Genomic DNA, 24,173 nt, shown 5'->3' with positions numbered 1-24,173 from the left:
GGTGGTCTAAAAAAAATTTTGGGTAAATTTACTACAGGTGTACCGATTTGGATTTTTCGTGGTTAAAAAATAGTTTGAGATAAATTTATTACGGATGCATCGGTTTAAGATTTTTCGTGATATTAATTTTAAAAAAAAAAACAAGGGTGCAACTGTAAACACTGGGCACACAACCCGAGAACCGAAAATAAAAACAACCAAATGGGGAATTGCAGAAATATGCGAATCCACAGGGACCGAAGTGCAAATAGAACCTTCTAACAGACCTGCTGCTCTCGCTCTTGCGTCGCCATCTTCAGCGCCTTGCTTCCTGAAACGTCATAAACGCACTCACCGTTTCCCTCTCAAGCTAAAGCCCTAACTCTCTCTCGCTCTCTCGCCCATGGCAGAACTCAGTGAGCTGACTCGTCACATTGAATCATACGTTGACACTTCTCGCTCTCCGAGTGAGCAGGTTAGTTGCTCTGTCTCTCTAGCTTCGTTCAGTTGGATTCCGGTTCATTGATCTGTTGTCCGTGCCCTGTGGATGCCGATTAGGAAAGATACAGAAAGTTTAATAGTTGTAGTGAGGTGCAAAACCATGTAAAGTTTCCAAATTGAGTGTAGACTGTCTAAGACTCGCTTCTTTGGCATAATTAGTTCACTAAGGCGAGTGAGTACGGATTTTACGAGTCTAATTGCTCTTGTAAATAAATGTACCATGCAAGAGGATTAAAAGTTTGAAAATTTATTGGCAATTATGTACAGTGAGCCGGCCCGAGGACTGACTTTTAGTGTGGCGACAAGGGATTTTGATGGGAACTGGGAGTTCTTAGACGTTTGCTTTGTTTTGTAGTTTGTGATTGCTGTCAGAGAAATAATTTATGTCTCCTTGAGCACCTATATTTTCGTTTTTGGATTGAGAAATTGGGTCTGGTTTGTTTTGGGAAATAATTTCTTCCTAAACTTGTTGGTTGCTGGTTTTCTAGATAAATGCAGAATAACAGTGCTCGGTTTTAAATATTGTGTTATAAATGAGAAGAAGAATGAGAGTTCATGAATGGCTTTAACATTCAAAATTCAGCAACAAAAGGAGAGCATACATATAGACGTGAAGACAATGTCCAAAACTTATTTGTAACAATAGAGTAGAACTTGAATGAATAATATGTTTCACAGTGAAAGAAAGCAAAAATAAAAGCTGGAAAACCTGTCTAGACTCTACGTCTGAATTCCCCTGACAGTTTCAATGAACTGTGTGATGAATCCTCTATAAGAAATGAAAAGAAAGAAAAAAATGGAGATATCATGGAGTATATTTGTCCATACAGTTTTCTTTATGCTTTTTCCTTCTGTTAGTTTTCTTATTATCCTGCAACAGGTGGCAAGTTTACGGGCAATCACTTCCCTTTTGAAGAAGAATCTCCTACCTATAGAGATACTGGTAACCTCCCTTTCAGATTCTCTCCATAAAGGAGAAACGCAAGTTACTCTATAACCTGAATCCTTTTACCTTTTTTGGTTTGTTTGGCTAATGCTCTCCATTTTTCCTGTTATAGGTCAGAGAAATGGGCTTGTATTTGACAAGTACAGATAGTGTTATTCGCTGTAGAGGTATATTTCAGTGACTTTAACATGATAAATTGCTAACATAATTGTTTTCTTTCTTATTCCTGGGTTATTCTTGTCAATTTTTACAATTTTGTGTAAGCTTGTGCATAAAAAGTGGATCAGCATGCAAGTTGGTGGTGAATTTAGTCATTTGAAGCGTTTTGACTCCTTTTGCAAATCTCATCGCTGAGCGAACTAGTGCATCATTATTTTTTGTATTTCATTTCACATCCAAATTTGAAACAAGCTATCTTAAGCGCGGTCTCGATCTTCAGGTATCCTTCTCCTAGCGGAATCGCTGGACTGTCTCTCATCGAAGCCTTTGGACACATCCACTATCCATAGCTTGATAATATTCTTTGCAGATAGACTGGTGAGCAAAGGACTTTCTTGTATACAGGAAATACTGAAGAATGTCGTTGTGATACTTTTACTTAGGATCATATTTCATCTTTGTTTATCAGAATCCATTTTGTTTTCTTCCCTTTCTCCTTATTTCCAACTTTTATTCTGCTTTGGAAGTGGGTTCTGGAAAATCAAAGATGTAACAGGCAAGGTTTGCATGGATCTTTCATCATCGTTCCACTTTAGTAACGCCTGAATGTGCATTGTTCCCTGTAATTTGGATCAATAGAGATTGATTGAAGAAATTGTTGGAGGTTTAACTGGAGCAAATTGTAATAACTCTTTTTAGCAAAATGGATTAATTAATAGTTTGCCGGACATTTCTTTTTTGGTTGTTTGTTCCAGAGGAACTTTTGCTGAAAGAAAGTCAGATTTTTGAAAAGAACAGATCATAAATTTAGTTGTTGTTTAGATATTGTCATCTTATACTTGAGATGACGAGATCAACTGTACAACATATTTGTCATTCTTGACTGACAACTTCAGACTGGCTCGAGTTACCTAGTTGGATTGGCTGAAATAGGATTTGCTTGGTGGTTTAGTCTGGTTAATCGGGTGAGCTGAGTTCAGTGTTGACTTCATCTTGTTTAATCACTGGTCTGACCAGTTTGGAATTGGATCAGCCCAGTTTTAAGTTTGGGGTTTGTCATTTTGGCTTTTCATGGAGATGGGGGTGAGATAGGTATGACGCCTCTAACCTTGATTTTTGATGTATTTGGAGATTCTACATTGGTTGGAGTTCTGCTTTGCAATTGCCTTGCATATCTGCAACGGGCAACAAAACAATCAAACTAGGCTGCATGGGCTAGTTGGTGGAATCGTAACTGGGACGCATTGGTCATAATAAGTGTGCTGGCAAGACCACTGGGCTAATATGTTGGGCACATCACTGTATGGCATATCTTATGTGTAAAATAACTAGTCTGATGTCACAAAAATTTAACCATAGTCTGACTGATTGGACTACCAAGAGGTGATCTGACTGTTGGTACGACCTGTTTAACTTAACTTCCGATTCCAATTGGACACGAGACTAGTCTAGTTTAAAGAAAAAGATTTACACTACTAGATTGATGTCTATATTGATTAACTTGTTTGAATGGCTATGCCACATAAAAAGAGTTGCTGATTCATAGTGAGAGGATGCTTGGGAAAGCCTTCGTTCTCTCCTTCTTCTTCTTCTTCTTTTTGTTTTTTTTTGGTGAAAGGGAGGGGGAGGGCTGGGGGGAGGGCGGAGAGGCGGAAGGTGTAGGAGCTTGTAAAAAATCCATTGAATATGCTATATTGCAGGACTTGGTTGAAAATTGTGGTAAATTTACTGAATGTGAGTTTTTGGAATGCGTGGGGTCAAATATTAGTATCAATTATATTATCTCATTTCTTTAAGTTTTAGTAGCACAAAGCTTCGCTAGATGTGTTGTTCTAAAAGCTGGTGGCATTAATATAGTGTGGGAGAGAGATAAAAAGATTGCTGTCCATAAACCATAGGAAGCATGGTTGTCCAAAATTTGCATTTCTGGTGGCATTGGGATCATAGAGGGAGAACTAAAGGACATATTCATGCTTAGTTTTGGAAATGCCAATCGTGGTCTGTGGTTGTTTTCCTATTCTCTTTTGGCTGTTTATATATGTTTCTCTTATTTCTGTATAAAACAATTTGTAGTCAGAAGAAAAGTAAATCATACTTGTATCAGGCGGATTGGAAAGCTTTGCGAGGTGCACTTGTTGGTTGCTTGGCTTTGATGCGGAGAAAGGATGGAGTGGGCATAGTAACAATTTCTGATGCATTGGCTGTTACGAAGTCATATGTGCATAATCTACATGTCCAGTCCTTGGCACAGCATGATAGAATGGTGGGTGTTCACGTCTAATTGTTTGAACATCTGAAAATTCTTGGCCAAATAAAAGTAGTAAAGCATTTTCTTTCTCAATGTTCAGCTTTTTTCTGGAGTCTTGCTTACTTGGTTTTACGTATCTATATTGCAGCTTTGCTTTGAACTTCTGGAGTGCCTGCTGGAAAATTATCCAGATGCCATTGTTTCAGTGGTATCATTCTCATCCAAGTTTCCTCAAACAATTCTCTGTAACATACGGTTGGTTCATAGTATCTGTGCATTTTTTCCATCTTCATTTATTGATGAAGAAGCTAAGAGGTAAAATACCTGCAAATATTTTTGTCCAAGCGGTATATAATCATCTCAATGATGACCAAAAGTAGGCCTTTCATCTTGAACTTAATTGAGTTCAGTATGATATAAGGCGAAGTGAACTTGAATACTTGACAATAATCTCTGTTGGTCCATCAGAACCTTTATAAATCAACATTTTTCAGGACCGCTGGAATCTTGTCATTGTGTGATTCGGGTTGAAATGCCTGGTTTGGTGTTTCTTGTCTTAAAAGTTTAGATGTTATAGGTGCCCAACTAGTGACATCAATTCTTTTACCTCTCTTTTGCTATGCCATGAGTTACGGGGATTACATTTATAAGCAAACCTATTCTGTTTCATTTGATGTTACAAAATGTTGTTTCTTATGCAACGCCGCCTAGATAATACAATTTAATATTATTCCACATTGCGTCGTGTTGCAAGCTGTATAGAGCTTACATATGTAATAATGAAGACGCATTTCCTTTCTTTTCCAAAAAGATTCCTTCTTACAAACATTTGCTTCTTTTATTGGGTGTACCAATCCCAACTTATGGGCTATTATACTTTAGGACATAAACTTCATTATGATGCTATTTCAGTAATGAGAAATGCCAAAGGTGCTAAATCTTATATTAAAAGCTGTTTACTACCATCTATCTGATGCGTTTTTGAAAAACTAAACTAACACTGGTTTATGATGCAATGTCATTAGATAAACAATTTTAGTGAATTGGTGTACACTATTATTGACAATTATTTCCTGAGGCTTATTGCAGCTTCTGTGTGTGCGCTTATGTGCTTTTGGCATCTTCTAATTGTGTATGCATAAATCTGCCTGTTTTGTTCTAGTGCATTAATGCCATATTGATTGATCTCTCCTATGTACATCCGTTCCTTACATTTTAGTTGGGTTTTTAATGTCCTTGATATATAATCCTGTCGTATCAGTCACTCGTATTCTGTTTGCAATCTAGGGCAATGAAATCTTTTATGCAATATGTGAAGCTGTTGATTATGAAAAGGACCCTCAATGCTTACTAGTGGCATTTCATATTGTTGAACTTGCGATGCGCCTATTTCCAGATTTATATGGTCCTTCTGATGGCATAGTTGGGGAGATATTTGACACATTGGGCCGCTACTTCCCAATCCATTTCACACATGTAAGTTTTATGTCGACTGTGCTTAGGATATTAGTTTACTTGAAGATTCTTGGCTTTATTTTGAAAGGTGCCTCATATCCTTTAATTCATTATCAATCTGAAACATCCTTCTAGTTGAACCCTTGCATTTTGCTTTAGTGTATATGTTTTTATGTTTTGACGGTTGGTGAATTGAGGATTTAAGGTTTTGTTTTGGTCAATTGAGGAATTAAGGTATTGAAAAAGTGACAATCAGGTCTCGAGCTCGATATTGGTGGAATTTAGGCATCGGAATTAACACATGGCAAATGACCAAATTTTTGCGGGAGCTACGCGGACGCCTGAATTCCACCGATGGTGAGCTTGAGAGAATTGGGGGTTTTTTTAGGACCTTAAATGCTCAATTGACTTTAATAAAACCTTTAAGTCCTTATTTGATCAACAGCCAAAATCTTAAGTCCTGGTTCTGCACTCATCATATATATTTTTATCCAACAATTTCCAAAAAGGAATGGGCTTTAATACAGTTCACTCATAGCTGATTTCTAGCTAAAAGCATGTGGATTTTTTGTGTGTAGATAAATGGCCAATGGACGTCTTTGTTTTCATGCATAGAGATACGCACTTTTCATATTGTCTGATTGAACACCAAATCTGCATGTAACTTAGTAGTATCAGCTAAACTAAGAGGAACCATGTACATATTTGGCTCTGTAATTTACTGTTTAGTTAATATAGGATAATCATATAATAATCTGAGCCGTGGAGCAGATTAAACTTCATTAATCATTGCAAAAAACTATTTCCAGTGTACTTTCATTCTTTCTACCCGAGCAATTCCCCTGGCATAGCAAGCTTGGCACCACTACACCAACCTTCCATTGGTCACTGAGTTTAGAGAACTCGATATGAAATTTTAGGCGCTATAGACTGTTCTCTGCAGAATAGAATTTGCTTGGTCATCTTGACGATTTCTTCTTTTAACTTCACTGTGAAATTGGCTTTTTTTTATTTTTTCAATGAGATTGTGATCATAGGTTGGCTGTTCACGTTGTATCAGGTTGATTAATGTAGCTTATTCTAGGTTGACCTGGTAAATACTGTACGTGGCTCTAATTGGTTAACAGTAAACTTTGTCAAGCATGAGAGGAAACATACTTAGGGTGGGTTTTGTTCAGCTTTTCCAAAGCCCATTGGAATCCCAAGGCCACTTGGAGAAAATGCGGGGCGTTTGGCATCCGTTCTCAAGGGGCTTTGGGATGAAAATTGGCCTTGAAATGCTGAGCTATGATTTTTTTTTTCCAAACCTATCCTCATTTATTTTTTCAAATTCCAATTTTGCCTCTCATATTGTTTATATTATTTTTTAAATAAAAAAATCCAAACCCTACGTTATGGCCATTGGCCAGCCCGGTTTGTGGCCAGAGGCCGCCAAGGGTGGGGCAACCCCCAGCGGCCGTCGGTTGGGGTCCCGCGACGCCCGGCGACCGTTACACGGGTCGCGCGACCACGGTGATGTCTCCAGGCTTGCGCCACCCGGGTGACGTCTCCAGGGTCGTGCGACCCAAGTGACGGCCGCGGGGCATTGTGGGACCCCAGGTGATGGCTTTAGGGGTGGGCCAACCCTAGGGCAGCCCTCGCCGGGCGCATGACCCTCGGCCGTGAGCCCGGGTAACGGTTGTTGGTGGTCGCGCGACCACGGGTGGCCCTCACCGGGGTTCACTCGACCCACGGCGGCCTCGGCCTACGGCCATCAGCCGGATCCGGCTTGGCTCAACCATAACTGTGGGGTTTGGATTTTCTTTTTTTCTGTTATCTTGTGTTGAGAGTATTTGGCCTATGGGGCATATTTGTCTATTTTCTTTATTATTTTCTGAATAACAGCAATAAGGACAATATTGTAATTCTTGTCCTTTTGGCTTTATTATAAATAGATAACTTGGGGTGACATTGACCTAATCAAGCAAGGGTTGAACTGAAACCTTAACCCTAATTTCTTCTCTATGCAAGCGTTCTTTTCTCTCTTCTGGCCTTCGCCCTCTCTCACCGCAGTTCCTTCTCATCTACTTCTTTGCTCTCTTTCACAACGTAGGGCAGCACTTATGAGGTGATTCTTTGAATTTAGTGTCTGCCCTAAATCTCACCTCTATGAGATAAATTACAGCTTCATTGTAATTTGCGATTGGTGGTTCATCCTCTTCTGCGATTTTTTGGATCTTATTTGAAATTGTTTCTACCGTGCCGCCGGCCTACAATTATCTTGTTGTGAAGACCAAAGTATTGCGGTTCGTGGACTATCATATTTTTTCAGATTCCGTGGGAAAAATCAGAATTATCGATTCCTTTTTCTGGTTTTCAAAACCCTGAAAAAAATCGATTTTTTGCCTTCCCTTGATCCGATTTGGTTGATTTTTGGAGGACAAATTCAGACTACTACCAGAGGACTTCGTTCCAAGTTTTTGTCCTTTTCTCGAAAGTTTTTGGTAGTTTGATTATTCCTTTCAAACTTTTCGAGTCGACTTCTAAGACACAATGTCTTAGCATTCGGGCTCTACACCTCTTGGAGATGGTTGTATAGATTATATTACTTTTGCTGTGATTCTTGTGAAGCTTGGCGGCGCAAATTATTTGATATGGTCTCGATCGACATTCTTGACCATTGTAGGCCGCGGGCCTGCGGGACATATCAACGGCACTTCTGCGATCTTGAGGTACTACTTAGGAAAAGTGGATCTCGAATGACTCTTTGATAATGTCCATTTTGCTTAACTTGGTGCAGCCACATATTCCCAAAGGATATTTGCTTCTTGATACTGCAACACAAATTTGGACAGTTGCAAGGGATACTTATGGTCAACTCGGGAATGATGCACGGGTGTATGAACTTTGGAAAAGGGTTCATGACACCACTCAGAAGAAGATGACTATATCTCAATATTATCTTGAGCTTTGGAGTTTGTGGCAAGAGCTAGATCATTATTCTGGATATCACCCAACCAATGATGCGGACGTTGTTGCCTACAAGAGGCATGTGGACAAGATCAGAGTTTATGATTTCTTGGCGGGATTAAATGTTGAATATGATTAGATACGTGTTCAAGTCCTTAGCCGGTCTCCATTCCCTACTCTAGAACAGTCCTATGCCCTAGTTCACTTTGAAGTAAGCCGTAGGACAACAATGCTTCATCCCTTTGTTGATCGATCTGCTCTACAAACCAAGATCGGCTCTATTGCCAAATCTAGTTCACCCTTTCATTATGATGATGCCTCTTAAGGAGGTGGTCAAGTGTGAACATTGTCATAGGCAGTATCATACTAGGGCTACCTGCTGGAAATTACATGGAGAACCTGCGGATTTTGAGGCAAAAAGAGCACAAAGAAAGGCAAAAAACAAGGAAAATCATATTGAAATTGTTCCCGCTGCACCTACTACGATATCGGTTTATCCCGGGGAAGAAATTCAGGCATTTTGACGTCTACCGAAAGCTTCTAATGCTACTGCCTCCTCCACGGTTGCTAATTCATCTTGTCCTTTTACTTCAAACCTAGCCACTTTAGGTATCTTATTTGGGGGGTTTAATACATCTGTTGTTTCTAGCCCATGGATTATTGATACAAGGGCTTCAAATCACATGACAGGTTCTTCTAGTCTCTTTCTTCAATATACCCCTATTTTCGGTAGAGACAAGGTTACGTAGCTTTGGACCAAAAAAAAAGGTTACGTAGGCGATGGAACCCTTTCTTCCATTGCTGGAAAAAGGGGTTATCAATTGTTCCTCCACTCTTTGCTTGTCTTCTGTTTTACATAGTCCATCATTCTCTACAAATCTCCTTTTTATCGGTAGTTTGACTCGAGACGTAAATTGTAAAGTAACCTTTTTTCCTCCTTATTGTGTTTTCCAGGATCCGGTGACGGAGGAGATTGGACATGGTAGATCGGATGGTGGTCTTTATCTGCTCAAGGGTAGTGGGGTTTCTACTTCAACTTTGTCTTCTACGCCTCATCAAGTTAATTCAGCATTGACATATCTTCATCAATGGCATTGCAGATTAGGCCATCCCCCTTTAAGAACTTTGGAAAAAGTTTTTCCTTGTCTCGTTTCAACTTGTAATAAAGATGAGTTTTTTTGTGAAGCTTGTGTTTTGGCTAAACAAACTCGTTCAACATATTCATCTTCAAATAATAAAAGTCGTTTCCCTTTTCATGTGATTCATACTGATGTGTGGGGTCCTTCCCAGCATACTTTTATTTCCGGTCACCGAATGTTTGTCACTTTTATCTATTGTCATTCTTGTACAACTTGGGTTTATTTGTTGAAATATAAGACTAACGTTTTTTTTCTGTTTTCAAAATTTTCACAAAATGGTCCAGACTCGGTTCAATGTCACTTTGAAAATTCTTCGCGGTGACAATGGCGCTAAATACATTGAGGGCCAGTTTCAATGATATCTATCCGATCATGGCATTGTTCATCGACCCGGTTGTGTTGAGACCCTTGCATAAAATGGGGTTGCTGAAAGAAAGAATCGACATTTGTTAGAGGTCGCTAGGTCTCTTATGTTTGCCCGCCATGTCTTAGCTCAATATTGGAGCGATGGTATCTTAACCGCTGCCTTTTTAATAAATCGAATGCCTACGAGAATTCTTGATTTTCGCACACCTATTGATGTTTCTTTGGGATCATCAACTTTTATTCTTGCGCCAAAAATTTTTGGTTGTGTTTGTTATACTCGTAACATCACCTCTAAGAGTAAGTTGGAATCCCGTAGTCTCCGCTGCAGTTTTCTTGGGTATTCACCTACTCGGAAGAGTTATAAGTGTTATCATCCTTCTTCTAGGCACACCATTGTATCTATGGATGTGGTTTTTCACGAGTCTAATTCCTATTATTCAGCTCCACCTCTTCGGAGGGAGTGTCCCAGTGTAGAGGTGTTCCCTACTCTAGATGTTCCTATGGATATTACTTACCCTACTTCTCCGATAGTCTCTGATGGTTCTCCTCCTTTACGAGAGGAGAACAATGCAACATGAGAAGAGGATAGTACGATACCATAAGGGGAGATAACAAATCAACCACTTCAGGGGGAGTGTACTCCTCCTCCCGTTAGGCAAATTATGGATAGTATCAAGACATTGAAGACATATCATCGTAGGAAGCCCACTACCAACAAGCAGGTTAAGACCACCGATACATTGCCTGTTCAATCATCATCTCCGAATTCGGATTCTATTACTCCCGGTATGGTTTCTTTTTTTGATCTTCCTATTGCACTTCGAAAGGGTACTATAACTTGTACTCAACATTCTATATCCCAATTTGTCTCATATGACTCTTTGTCTAGCTCTTATCGTACTTTTGTGTCTTCTCTATCTTCCGTTTCTATTTCACAAAATTGGCGGGAAGCTTTTGTAGATGAGAAGTGGAAGGCAGCAATGGTGGAAGAGATGTATGCCTTGAAGAAAAATGACATGTGGGATCTTGTTGTTCTTCCTCTTGGGAAACAATCGGTAGGATGTAAGTGGGTGTTTGTAGTCAAACAAAAGATGGATGGTATTGTGGATAGATATAAAGCATGGTTAGTGGCAAAGGGATTTACTTAGACTTTTGGGATTGACTATCAAGAAACCTTTGCTCCTGTTGCCAAGTTGAATATTGTTCGAGTATTGCTTTCATGTGTTGTTAACTAGGGATGGGATCTTCAGCAGTTAGATGTGAAGAATGCCTTTTTTCATGGAGAGTTAGAAGAGGAGGTGTATATGGAGATTCTTCCGGGTTTTTCTTGTGACAAAACTCAAGGTAAAATGTGCAAGCTGAAACGTGCACTTTATGGTTTAAAGTAGTCACCTCGAGCCTGGTTTGGTAGGTTTCAGAGAGCTATGTTTTCTATTGGGTATAAATAGAGCAATGTTGATCACACTTTGTTTGTGAAGAAATCAGGTGCTAAAATTACTATTCTCATTGTCTATGTAGATGATATTGTTGTCACAGGGAATGATAGTGATGAGATCAACTGATTGAAGAAGTTTTTCGGACAAAAGTTAGAGATAAAAGATCTTGGAAAGCTTCGGTACTTTCTTGGGATTGAAGTTGCCCGATCTTCAAAGGGTATCTTTCTATCCCAAAGTAAGTATGTCCTTGATCTTTTGACAAAAGTTGGGTTATTGGGATGTCACCCCTCCGATACGCCTATTGAGGCCAATACTCGTTTTCGAGAAAAACATGGTGATCCAAAGGACAAGGGTTGTTATCAACGGTTAGTGGACAAGCTGATTTATTTGTCCCACACCCGACCCGATATTGCTTTTGTTGTGAGCTTGGCGAGTCAATTTATGCATGATCATACTCTACTTATATGAATGTTCTTTGGATCCTTCGGTATTTGAAATCTGCTCCTGGGAAAGGGATTCTTTTATCTCTTCATGATGGCTTGAAGGTTGAAGCTTATATAGATGCTAATTGGGTTGGATCTCCAGATCGAAAGTCTATTTCCGGGTATTGTACTTTCTTAGGAGGGAATCTTATGACTTGACGCAACAAAAAGTAGAATGTGGTTTCTTGGTCTAGTGCTTGAAGCGAGTTTCGTGTGGAGGCACAAGGAGTTTGTGAGCTATTATGGCTTAAAGGATTACTTGAAGATCTTGGTGTATCCGTTCATCTTCCTATGATGTTATATTGTGATAACAAAGCCGCCATTAGTATTGCTCATAATCCCGTACAACATGACCGTACAAAACATGTGAAGATTAACAAATACATTATCAAGGAGAAGTTGGAGAGTGGATTAATTTGCATACCCTTTGTTTAGTCCGGTGACCAACTTACTGATGTGTTCACTAAAGGACTAGGGAGTAAATCGTTTCATCCTGTTTTAGTCAAGTTGGGCATGTGTGATATTTATGCTCTAACTTTAGGGTGTGTTGAGAGTATTTGGTTGATGGGGGCATATTTGTCTATTTTCTTTATTATTTCTGAATAATAGCAATAATGGTAATATTGTAATTCTTGGCCTTTTGGCTTTATTATAAATAGATGACTTGGGGTCACATTGACCTAACCAAACATTCAGTTCAGTTTTTTTCTCTTAACATCTTGTTATTTAAATAAATATGGTAGAAAGTACCTTTGCAAATTTGTTTTGCCAAATAGTAGTTGGCTCAAAGCTGTTTTTCAAAGGATTTTTTTATCAAATGCCATTTGCATTTCCCCAAAGCCCCTTAAGCTAAAGGTATTTGTATTTCTCCAAAGCCCATTTCCAAAGTTGAACCAAATTGGCATTCGCAATTTGAGGAAGAATTTATTCTTTTGTGGTTCATTTGGCTTACAACTAATTTGATGAATCTAATTGACCGTATCCTCTTGTCTTGAGTCGGATGAGCACTAACCTCATTTTGAGCTTTATTAGCGGTAGAAAGGAGCAAAGAATATGCTAGCTGTTGCATATTCTCCATACCGTTGTGCCATGGGGATATCACATGAATAACATGCCGTCATTGTTCGTGAGAGGGAAAGCGACTTTTAGTCTGTCTAACACTTAATGCATTGTAATGTTTCAAAGCAATAGTCTGTGTAACACTTAATGCATTGTAATATTTCCAAGCAATTTGCATGTTACTTGGCTGATGCATAGATTCTTCTCGTGTTTTCCCAAATCCAGCCAAAAGGCGAGGACGTAGATGTCACGAGGGATGAGCTTTCCCGGGCATTAATGGTACGCACTACATTGCATACTCTTTTCTGCCATTCCATAAACGTGAAATTTGATTTGTTTCAAGAGTCTATCAGTGCTATAATGAGTTATTGCTTGTAGAGCTATGAGTTATCTTGTCCTCTCTCTCCCTACATGCACAGATGCAGTAACAACTAGGTAGCGCCTTCAGTGTAAAATCATTGATGACATTATGGCAATCCTGGCATTACATTGCTTTGCTGAAACCAATGATTTCATGCCTTGGATGGTCGGGAGAATCTTTAAATCCTGAGCAAATTCAAGTTAAAGTTATTTGGGCCTGACAACATTGGCCATGTTCAGTTTGTCTTGAAATTGTTAGCATGCGTCCCTTCTCTTATCTTTTTTATTTTTGGCTTTGTATATTTACTTGAGTGAGTATTTAAACATGAAGAAAAGAACCTGGAAGGATAGCCAGAGACAATATAAGCACTATCATTAAATTTTGTTTTCATCTGCCAGTTGATTATTCACTCATTTTCATGAATAGCAACCTCAGAGTTTTGTCCACTGTGCCTATGAGTTGCTAGTGGCCAGGTGATTAGTCTTTGAGACTTTGTGCACCTTGAAGTATATTCGGTAGGGGAATCATGACCATGATGATTTCCTTATATTTTTACCTGTTTTATGTTGTTCGTCTTGAATTTATGCCCACACTTCATGAGAATGATTTCCATCAGATGCTTGGTTTTGGGCTTTAAATTACAATGTGGACTTGTCGCAGTCCCAGCATGGCAGGGCAATGTTGCTATATGCCATTGTAAAGCTCTTCGAAGAGAAATGCATCCATAAAAATTTCAATAAAGAGGAGCTGCTGCGCAATATCGTGATAATATTTGTAAAGAGGGGAAACAATGTTAGGATGCACTACAAACTACCATAAAAGGTGATTGGTTGAAGTTCTAATGTGCATGATCTGCGTATTTAGTTTTTCAAACCGAAATGCCTACTCGAATAGATAGAATTGTCTAACATATAAGTTTGTGGACTGGAAAAAGTGACTGTTGTGGTTGAGGTAGTATTTTGAGCACCTTTGGAAGCTATATTTCTACCTATGTCTTGCTGTTGGTTGATATCAGTGTCAATGAAAAGTGGTCATGCATCAAATACCGAGCATCTTCGAGATTTTTAATTAAAAAGAATGATCCTATGAAAGGTGGATGAGCCCACAGTATTACTAGATGATTTCTTATGTTTGGAACGTGGTCACTCAATGAGTAGCCGTGACTATAGTATTTATAGACTAACTTTTAATGACCCTATACTAAAGTTTTGCAGAGACATGTTGTGAAATTAGGAGGCATCTTGATCAAAATTTGCAGGTGTTTGGCTATTTGGGTTACGAATTGAAAATATTTAATTGTATTAGGGGATTCTACAATGTTTCTTTGTGACTTTCTTATGACATTGAGCTTTGCCAGGGCATCGCACTTAAATATATGTTTGAATTTTAGTGAAGTGAATTATATAAATCATGTGAAGTGATGGAAATTTACCACTCAATCTAGTATGAGATTTGATATACTCTGGAGAGAAGGTCAATAAATTCAAATAATTTGTAAAGTTCCATTATAATGCATTTAATGAAGCACAATAGAGACTAACCACATCCTATTGTCACTAAAGGTGTAGAACCAATGCAGAGAACTTATGAGACTTGCGAAAACAATGATAGATCTTGAGAATATAAACGGGAAAAGGTCTTTTCCATTAGAACATAAGGTATCTTTCTTGATGCTCATTTTTACTGTGGGACTAGAGGATTTGAGTAACCTTTGCAGAGTACGATCGAACTATTGACATTTAGTTGCAAGCATACATCCTACCATTGCTTTGGCAAAATTAAATAGGTGAAGCATCTGATGGAGAGAGAGGATTTGATTGTTAAACAAAGTTAATGGTCAATCTTTGACATGTGCTGTGTATTCTTAAAACTAGCTGAGTCTTGCTTAGAGCACTTAGACCACGTTAGGTATCCGAACCTACGCAGCATTTCAGAAGGTGGCATATAATCTGTTAAAGTATTGTGGTGGATTAATTAAGCTTCTCAGACACTTGTATGTTTAGTATGTTCTCTAACATCTATATTAACTTGTTTTTACTATACAGTTTGCATTCACTTCTACACCACTTTTTGAGCCATTTGCAATACCATTGCTTCTCGAAAAACTTTCTTCTTCTCTTCCACTGGCGAAGGTTAGAACCTCTCGATCTTGTTATAACAATTTATCCAGCAATGGAGCTATTTTATGATTGTGCCTATTTTCTTAGTCTTTACTGTGGTCACTGTGTAAAATTTGAACTCCATTTGCTTGCAGATTGATGCTTTAAAGTATCTCAGCCATTGTACGTTAAAGTATGGTGCAGACAGGATGGAAAAACACGCTGTGGCAATCTGGTCATCATTGAGAAATATTGTCTTTTCTTCATCTCAAGAGCCTGTTTTAAGCTTTGACTGTGAATCTGTTGATGGCATTGGATTTTCAGATGATGACATTGCAAAAGAGGCTTTAACAGTTCTGGAGAAGCTTTTTATGCAAAACAGTGTCCTATTCTTAAATTTGATTGTTAATGATGAGGATATAAATCTGATTTTCGACAACATCAATAGCTATATGAACTTCAGTAATATTTCCTTGCAAAGTAAGCGGAAAATACATGGAGTTGGTTGCATCTTGGCTACTGCTGCAAGAAGTACTGTTTTCTCATGCAACCGGATATTTGAAAGTTTCTTTCCCTGTCTGATGAATACTCTGGGGATTTCCATCCTCAAGCCCTCTGACAATATGTCTCCCAGTGGCAAGCATGCAGTTTCCGGAACACTTAATTTTGGGGCTCTTTACCTCAGTGTCATAGTTCTTGAGGCATGCAGAGACTTGACTGTGGGCTCTGCTCAAGTGGCATCTTTTCCAACACACGAAACATTTTGCTGCATGCTTGAGAGGTTTTCAGCTTCACTAGCTAGAGATTTTATTTCTTACGTGGGGAGGGGCAATGAGACATCCATGGCAGACGTTTTCCTTGGAGGTAAATATTTTATTCGGTACACTATTGTCCTCTCTATTAGAATTTTCTTGGTCTTTCTGCCATTTGAGAAAAATGACATCTTCCTTCTAAGTTTTAGTTAAGTTTCGATGCTGTGGGCTGCAAAGTTAACCTTCTCATTCGAAACAAAATATTCCTTGTTACAAATATTTGATGGCATGAACATATGAGGCAAATCTTGCTCTCATGGATCACAAAACGGATCTATTCGAATCTCATGATCCTTGTGATGGATTGACTCGATTTTATGGAAGCTTGTCAAAACTCTGCCAGAGAATTCTGATTTCTGGTTTTTTCTTCTATTCCTTAAACACCTTAAAACTGTGGTAAGTATTCCAGAACAGAGATGGAGTATCTAATGTGAACATACAAGGGTATTGTCGGTCATGGTTTATTATTTGCTTCATTGTTGCCCTCTCTGGTGGGATCTATTTGAATCTTCTCTTGGTCCCCATTTTTGCTGATTTTAGGTATTCATGGACTTCAAGTTTTTGACTCTTATGAATTAGTGCTGCCTTATCAATTATTTTTTCTTCTTTTTGTATGTTCCTAATGTACATGAACATCGTTCTCTATTAATGAATATGTATCTGTAAAAAAAAAGACCATTAATTACTTTCACTGTGTTTCTTTTCTAATTCCAATGGTTTATGCAGTTAAAGGCTTGCAAATTTTGGCCACATTCCCTGGAAGTTTTCTATCCATGCCAGAGTCCTTGTTGGAGTACATTTTGACAGCACTCGTCTCAATTATCACTGAGAATTTCCAGGGCACTCTTTCATGGAACCTGGCTTTGAAGGCACTTGTCAATGTTGGCTCATACATAGAGAAATACCACGAGTCCAAGAAAGAGATATCCTATATGGTTGTTGTTGAGAAGATTGGTTCATTATTGACTGCAGCTAAATGTATGATGCCTTACTCTCGCAAACTGGAGGCTGTTTCTGAGGTTGGCATGAGTGGAAGAAACTATATGCTAAAAGTTGTTCCAAGACTAGAAGAAGCCATATTCACTAATTTATCAGATCTTTATGTGAGTATTCATCTGATCATCATTTAGTAGACAGATGATTCTTGAATAAAGAAGGTCTTTAAGTTTCTTCCGTGAAGTTATGGATATGTGTCTAGTGATTGGGTAGTTGTCAATGCTAAGATGGACTGCTGTAGATTGTGGTTTTCTGCTAATAGTCGTAGTCTTTTAGTGAGCATCTGGAAAAGTCTAACATATTCGTCAGGGTTGGAATCCAATTACTCTTGCAACTAAAGAAGTGTCTCTCTTTGCTGTTGTTTTTATCTTCCAATTGATGGTTAAATGCCTGCCTAGCAAGTATACTTTAAGTTAATTGAACATTCGGTTTGGGCAGGTCAATGGATACATGGGGCCAGCTGAAAACACAGTTCGGCTTTTGGAATGCTACACCAATAAGGTTCTTCCATGGTACACAACGTACTCTTACGTATGCTACTTAATGAAGTTTCTCTATCTGTTAGAATTCCTGTCCCTTTTAAAAGTTTCTAGTGTCGTCAAATATTCCTACTCTCTTTGAACTAGCTGTCTACTGTCTCCTGCTCTTCTATTCTCCTTCCCTTGGATAAAATTACGGTTCCCTTTTCCGAATAGATTTGTTGGTGGTTGATACTTATCAGTTCCTTTAACCTGCTTCCATCAATCAAACTGCTGACCCGAGCATGGCTTCAGTCACCTCTTTCCTTTAACTCCTTATGCACTTTCTGATGCCCGCAATCTATCGACTTTAGGATAAACAACTCAGAAGGTTTTGATGAAGTTCTTCATCTGTTTGTGATCAATATATGGAACCAAATAGAATGCTGCAAGCATTTCAGTACAAGGACGGAAGAAAAGGTAAGCTGTATATTGTTTTCTTAATCTGCAATCTTATCCCCTCTGGCTTGTTTTCTTATAGAGTTATTGAAGCAAAAGCATCTGCAAGTATCTTCCGAATGCCAGACTGTTGACTGTGGCTGCTGTACACTGGTTTTGAGAGTTTTTTGTTGCAAAATTGAGACTAATCTGCTGCATTTGTTTAGGATATTTTTGAGGCAACCATGAAAACTATGAAGTTTGCCGTTTCAAATTGCTCAGAGACAAGCCATAATGCAATTGTCCAGAAGGCTTACGCAGTTGTTTCATCATGCCATTTCTTTTCATGGAATGAATCTGCTGTCAATCACGTTGAAATGAGGGGGTTGGATATTTCTCATGAGCTAAAACTATCTATCAGAGACAGATGGGTTCTCTCTCTATTTGCATCCGTAATAATGGCAATACATCCCCAGACTCGCCTTCCTGATGTGAGAGCTACACTGTGGCTATTCATGGAAATGCTCCTCAAGGGGCATGTTCCATCAGCACAGGCACTGGGCTCTTTGGTGAACAAATTCGGTTCAAAAGCCAATGGCCAAAGTACTTTGGATGAGGCAATGGATATAATTTTCAACACAAGTATTAGCCATGCGGATAGCGCTTATGGAATCTCTATGGGTATAGGGGATAAAAGCACAATGAATTTAGCAGATTTGTGTTTTGGTGCTTCAAACAGTAGACTGCTTCAAATAAATGCCATTGTTGGATTAGCATGGATAGGAAAAGGTTTGTTGATGCGTGGTCATGAAAAGGTTAAAGATATTGTTATGATACTTCTGGAGTGTTTGTCGTCCAAAGGTGGGAGACACTTAAGACAAGATTCTGGACAGGAAAATTGTGAGCAGGATGTATCTTCTTCTGTCATGACCTATGTTGCAGATGCATTTCATATCATGATGAGTGATTCAGAAGTTTGTTTAAGTCGAAGATACCATGCAAATATACGACCTCTCTACAAGCAGCGGTTTTTCTCAACTATGATGCCCATGCTTCAAGCATTGATCATTAAATCTGATTCATTGTTTCAAAGGTACAATTTCCCTTCTCAATTTCCCCTTAAGTATTCTCATTTCCTAATTGTGTGATTCTTTCCTCCATCATTATCAAAATGGTGGAGGCCCTTCCATGTGCTTTCTTTCAGTGCCATAGCTTCTAGTTAGACAACGTTCACGAATCTTCCAGGGGCTATATTCACAAAAAAGCTCGAAGTTACAGATTGCCATGATGTGGCTTTGTCCTCACCATGTCTGTATTATTCTGGAGAGATCTGTGGCTCAATATGTACTTATTCAAGCCATGTCACCTGCCTTACTTTTTTCGAACGAGTAGCAAAAGCCTCCTATACTTTTGCATGCAAGATGCCCTTTTGGGTCCCTGTGTAATGTGTATTGAGCATCATTGAATAGCTACAGGACTGCTGCCATGTTACTATTCATATTACCTTGTCCCATAGTTGGTTTTGTTACGAAGCATTATATATTTCCTACTTTTATCATGGTCTTGCCGTTATCATTAGGTTGATTCATTTGATTAAACTGGCTGAGGCACTCTTTACTATTGAGACAGTCTACGATAATTATATGCTGAAAGTGAAACTCTTCCTAATACAGATCTGTACTTTGTCGGGCTCTGGCATATATAATGTCTGAGACTCCCCTAGTTGCTGTCCTGGGAGAAGCAAAAAAGGTTTATATCAAGGATCCCAGAGCTCTAGTTATTTCTTATGAGATTCATACATATAATAGTTATTTCAATGCTATACTATCATAAAACACAATCTGAAGCAAGAATATTTTTCTCCCTTTGGTAGCTCACTCCAGTTCTTCTAGATGCCTTACTGATGTTCAGCAAGGATAATCTGGACAAAGATACGATGTACAGTCTTCTGCTGCTCCTGTCTGGAATATTGACAGACAAAAGCAGTAAGTGAAACCTAATCTATCTTTGTAAGAGTTCTGACAATGTTCTGCTCTTTCATACTCTGAGAATAAAGAGAGGAAGTCCTGATTCTCGATGCCTTGTGTGGGCATATAACTAATGGGAAATGCTTTGTAGACAAACGGTTGATGTGTTATTTCAATGTCATATACAATATCCCGTGTATGTATTGCAGGATGAATATTGTTGATCAGGAAACTTGTTCACCTGCTGGATTTTGTACTGATTCATATAAGACCGTTCACATCATTATCTAGATTTCAGTGACTGGTATGGCGAAGTGCTTACTTCTTTGGATGTCATGATTGCCCTGAGTAGAAGAATAGCTGCACCCATCGCGTTCGTCTGGACTGGTTGGTGGAAGAGTTTTGTGAAGTGATGCTTTTGCTTCCCTTTCTGTAGATTGTCCTCATATGTTTCTAGTAGTAGTAATTTGGCAAAAAAGTTCCCGTGCCTGCCGGATTATTGGTTCTGTAGCTTTTTTCTTGAGTGGTAACACTTAGTTTAAATTCATGGATCATGATCCCGTTTTTATTGAGATGTCTCCGTCTATAATTTTCTTCCAATATCTCAAATCATTTCTTCAGCCTCCTGACTCCATTCCCCAACACAACCTAAAAGAAAAAAGAAATGCAAAAAAACAAAGTTGAGTGACTTAATTAGGTTTATGTCCACATTTGTTGCATATTTATTTCAAGGTTTTTACAATGAGGGAAAATGGGTGGATTCCTTGGCGGCCATGAAGTGGGATAGGTGAGTTGCATAGCTACTAAGCGAGTGACGCAGAATTGATGGTTCCATGAGGAAGGGCCTGTGCTGGCAGAAGATTGATGCTACAGGTGCTATGAAACAGCTATGACAAGACTAGAGATGTTTTCTCTTGTTGTGCTTCTCCATTCGATGCTGAAGCCAACTTTAAGATGGAAAAAGAAAGATATTATTGCATCTGGATTATCCTTGTTTATGATTATCATCATGTATACCATGTCCATAAGCCTGTATTTTGTGTTACTAGCTGCTAAAATATTGCCTAGGATTGAAATTCTAAACTTTTGCATTGCAGGCCAGGAGGTTGTCATTGAGAATGCCCATATCATTATTAATTGCCTCACCAGGATGGTTAGCTATCCCCATATGATGGTGTGTGATTCTTCCCCAAAGTTTAGAAATATTCAATGCTTGATTTTGCTTTAGGTTGGTTAGATTCTGTATTATATTTTCTTTCAGTTGAGATGACTCCCAGTAATGAGCAAAGGTTTTGACTTGTTCCTTTACTCATCCCATATTGTCTTTTCTACTTAAAAGTTAGTGACCGCCAGATGATCACACTATTGCTCTGCTTGCCTTGCATGTGTTAATAAAGAGCTCCACTGCCCGTTCTCTGTGCATGCATTTGCACTGTCTCTTTTAATCGCATTTAATGGCGGGTGAGGATGGGTGAGGTCACTTCTCACTCACCCTTGAACATTTTGCTTCTCCTTAGCAATAGGTGTTTCTAAAGTAATACGCCAAAAGGCTATGGAGCCTGAGGGTCATCCTGGTCAGTAGGGGCAAATCAGGCAGTGGGAAGACTTTAGTCTACTGATAGACGGAGACAGGTTTCGTAGATTGGTGAGGACATAGCACAAGGGGTTATAAGCTCATACACAGAAAGTAGATTCAGTCACTGAATCAAGAAAATAAAGTTATTCGAGTATCCGGGGAGATAGTGGAACTAACTGTAATCCAGTTGTAGTCCCCAGACGTGGATGTGCATATTGTTGAATTCTTGCTAGACATTTTCAGCTAGTGGTGATGCTTAGAAGACTGAACATTGAGTAGCAATTGCTGCAGTGACACTTATATGTTGTAACCTTTGGCTCTTAGGTAATTTTATTGTCATTTGTACTGTATTCAACATCATTCTCTGTATTGGTGCAAGTACTTTCTCATTGCTTCTTGTGAGTTTGAGCCTTCGCATATTGGTAAGGTTACCCACTTAGGATCAGAAACAACCTTCTTGCATAAAAAGGCAAGGGGAAGGCTGCAACCCCCTCTCTTTGCACAATGGAAAGGCTTGTGATTTTGCACCTAGACACCTTTGTCTGTACTGTTTCCATTTCCCTGTGGATAAGTAATTAGGTTAAAGCATCTGGTGTTCTGTACTGACCTTTTGCTACTGATAACTCCTATATATCTTCTGCATGCGTAGCTTGTTCGAGAGACGGCACTTCAATGTCTTGTTGCCATGTCAATGCTGCCGCATTCTAGGATTTACCCCTTGAGAACACAGGTGGGTTATGCTTGCTTCTTGTGAATGTCTGTCTAATGAGTATGTATATATTAATCTATCAGGTTTGTTTTACTCTAGGTATTGCAAGCTGTATCAAGGGCACTTGATGATCCAAAGAGGTCTGTGCGACTACAAGCCGTCAGATGTCGGCAAGCCTGGTCCGTGTCTTTTTACCCACTTGTCTAGCCAGACATTGGTATCAATGATATTTGCTTCATCAGGTTTTTAACTCCTTTTTTGACCGTCACAGGTCATCATCACCTGTAACAACTTAGTTTCTGGGAGTGCTCGATGCTGACAATCAGTTTTCCTAAATTTTTCCAACGACTGGACACATACCCCCTTATTGATAATTGGAAAGAATGTAAATATTTGCACATTTTTTAATTAGCATGTGTAGTTATTTGATTTTCCTTCTCAATTATTCCCTAAACGATGAGCGTCATTGTAATATTTGACAGTAGATTCTATTTAGATATCTTGAACCTTTCAGATGCATCAGGTACTCTTTTGTGGCGACTTAAGAGATGGAGTAACTGAAATTTACCATCTGGAGTTAAAGTCCAAGTTTGGCTATTTCCTTCTTAGAAGCTCTACGATTGCCAATACTGCTACGTGAAGGGGAAATTAAAATGAGAAAAAAAAATGCTAGAGATGTAGCTCACATTTGGGCCCTAACGTGAGGGAATTACAACGACTCAAGGCCTGGCCCAGAGGGGACTTTGGGTAAGAAAATGAGCTGATCTCAAGCCCAAGAGCACATCACTCGCCTACCCCAAATGATCACTATCGTCCACGAGAGTCGATCGCGGGCACGAACTCCTCTCGGTGAAGTGGATGGTGCCCGGTTCATAAAGCTAGTTTTTTTTTTTTTTGGTCCAAGGTCCACAAAGCAAGTTGATCCTAGGGGTGAGCATGGACCAAGTGGGTAGATTCCGGACTTAGATCCTAAAATCGATCATGTTATAATCGGTTTTAAATTTTTGGAACTTGGAACGTATCCTGTTTGTTTTGAAATCTATTTTGGAATCTGCCCTTTTTTGGGTTCGATTCCAAGATTTACCTGATAATATGTTTTTCTTTTTATTTATTTCATTTTTTCTAACAAAATAATGAGTAGAATGAAACGATTCAAAGTAAAAGAAGAACAATAAAACTCACTATCTATCATAAGCAACAATTCTTGATATGAGTAATAGAAATTGCAATCCACCCAAAACAGAGGAGGTAAAGCAAGTGAGACAAATTTTTTTTTTTTTTACCGTTGCTAAAAATCAGTTCCAAAATTGGTCTAGTTCTTAGGTACTTGGACCTGAGAACCAGCCCAATTTCAACCGGTTCTCAAAATTTAGAATTGGTTCTCGGATCGGTTTGAATGGGAATCGGTTCCCGGACCTATTTTTCGGATGGTCCGATTTGGATTCCAAGTAAATCCAATCCGATTGCACACCCTTTATGTTAGAATATGTCTCGAATTTGAGTTCACGAGCGAAGCCCCGGTACGAGATAAATTATGAGTTGTTGAGTTGAAATATGTGCTATGGATATTCATATTATCTGTTCAGTATGAGAATCAAATTGTTGGATTACGTGAACAGTGGAAATATCGAGCAAAAGATGATACCGCAACTTTCTGTTGGGATTTGGACTTATCTAAAGAAAATAACAAAAGAGAAAAGTCCAATCTTGGACTTCTTTTGTTGACCGAATGATGATAGAATTCGGTGAATGGAGTTTTCCTATTTCTATGTTGACTCTGCTGGAGGATTTCCCTTATCTTGCGTGGGTACTCAATATGGAATGTTTTATACTCTAAGAAAGGGCGCCGTTGTTGATGCGAGTCAAGAAGCATTGCTTACATGAGTGCTTGTGCGTGTGTTTTCGTGCCATTCATTCGACGAGTGAAGTTTTACTTCGTGAATTACATCCTAGAAGAATTTGTGTTCTAGCAAAGAGTGTAATTCTTTTGTGAGATTGAAAGATTATTTCGCTAGGAATTGAGGGCTAAGCACTGTGT

The 24,173-nt window shown here is 38.9% G+C and overlaps 1 protein-coding gene across 4 annotated transcripts; it reads left to right on the top strand.

Annotated features, from left to right (window-relative positions):
* Positions 1-285: 285 nt before the first annotated feature.
* LOC115737541 (MMS19 nucleotide excision repair protein homolog) lies at positions 286-22,654 on the top strand. Of its 4 annotated transcripts, XM_030669712.2 has the most exons (20): positions 286-454; positions 1,361-1,423; positions 1,539-1,593; positions 1,866-1,963; positions 3,690-3,848; positions 3,982-4,041; positions 5,121-5,309; positions 12,945-12,998; positions 15,126-15,212; positions 15,335-16,043; positions 16,718-17,094; positions 17,426-17,499; positions 17,820-17,925; positions 18,111-18,976; positions 19,557-19,632; positions 19,757-19,868; positions 20,948-21,024; positions 22,076-22,156; positions 22,235-22,314; positions 22,407-22,654. In XM_030669712.2, exons 1-20 carry the CDS (start codon positions 383-385, stop codon positions 22,429-22,431), a joined length of 3,420 nt encoding a protein of 1,139 aa, XP_030525572.1. In that variant the 5' UTR covers positions 286-382; the 3' UTR covers positions 22,432-22,654. The 4 variants fall into 4 exon arrangements, 3 of the variants coding, with proteins under 3 accessions (XP_030525572.1, XP_048129952.1, XP_048129953.1); XR_007197379.1 differs by lacking the exons at positions 22,076-22,156; positions 22,235-22,314; positions 22,407-22,654 and having other exon boundaries at positions 19,767-19,868; positions 20,948-20,969; XM_048273995.1 differs by lacking the exons at positions 20,948-21,024; positions 22,076-22,156; positions 22,235-22,314; positions 22,407-22,654 and adding an exon at positions 20,583-20,941.
* Positions 22,655-24,173: the final 1,519 nt, after the last annotated feature.

Source organism: Rhodamnia argentea, chromosome 2, assembly GCF_020921035.1.
Source record: "Rhodamnia argentea isolate NSW1041297 chromosome 2, ASM2092103v1, whole genome shotgun sequence".
Taxonomy (NCBI): Eukaryota; Viridiplantae; Streptophyta; class Magnoliopsida; order Myrtales; family Myrtaceae; genus Rhodamnia; species Rhodamnia argentea.
The sequence above is the reverse complement of the archived record's forward strand: the minus strand, read 5'-3'. Positions and strand labels throughout refer to the sequence as shown.

Bases quoted from the DNA above. Each gene is read 5' to 3' on its own strand.
- LOC115737541 (XM_030669712.2), top strand. From the start codon at position 383: ATGGCAGAACTCAGTGAGCTGACTCGTCACATTGAATCATACGTTGAC. The intron at 4,042-5,120 runs GTATCATTCTCA...TTTGCAATCTAG, and splicing joins CAGATGCCATTGTTTCAGTG to GGCAATGAAATCTTTTATGC. The intron at 15,213-15,334 runs GTTAGAACCTCT...ATTTGCTTGCAG, and splicing joins CTTCTCTTCCACTGGCGAAG to ATTGATGCTTTAAAGTATCT.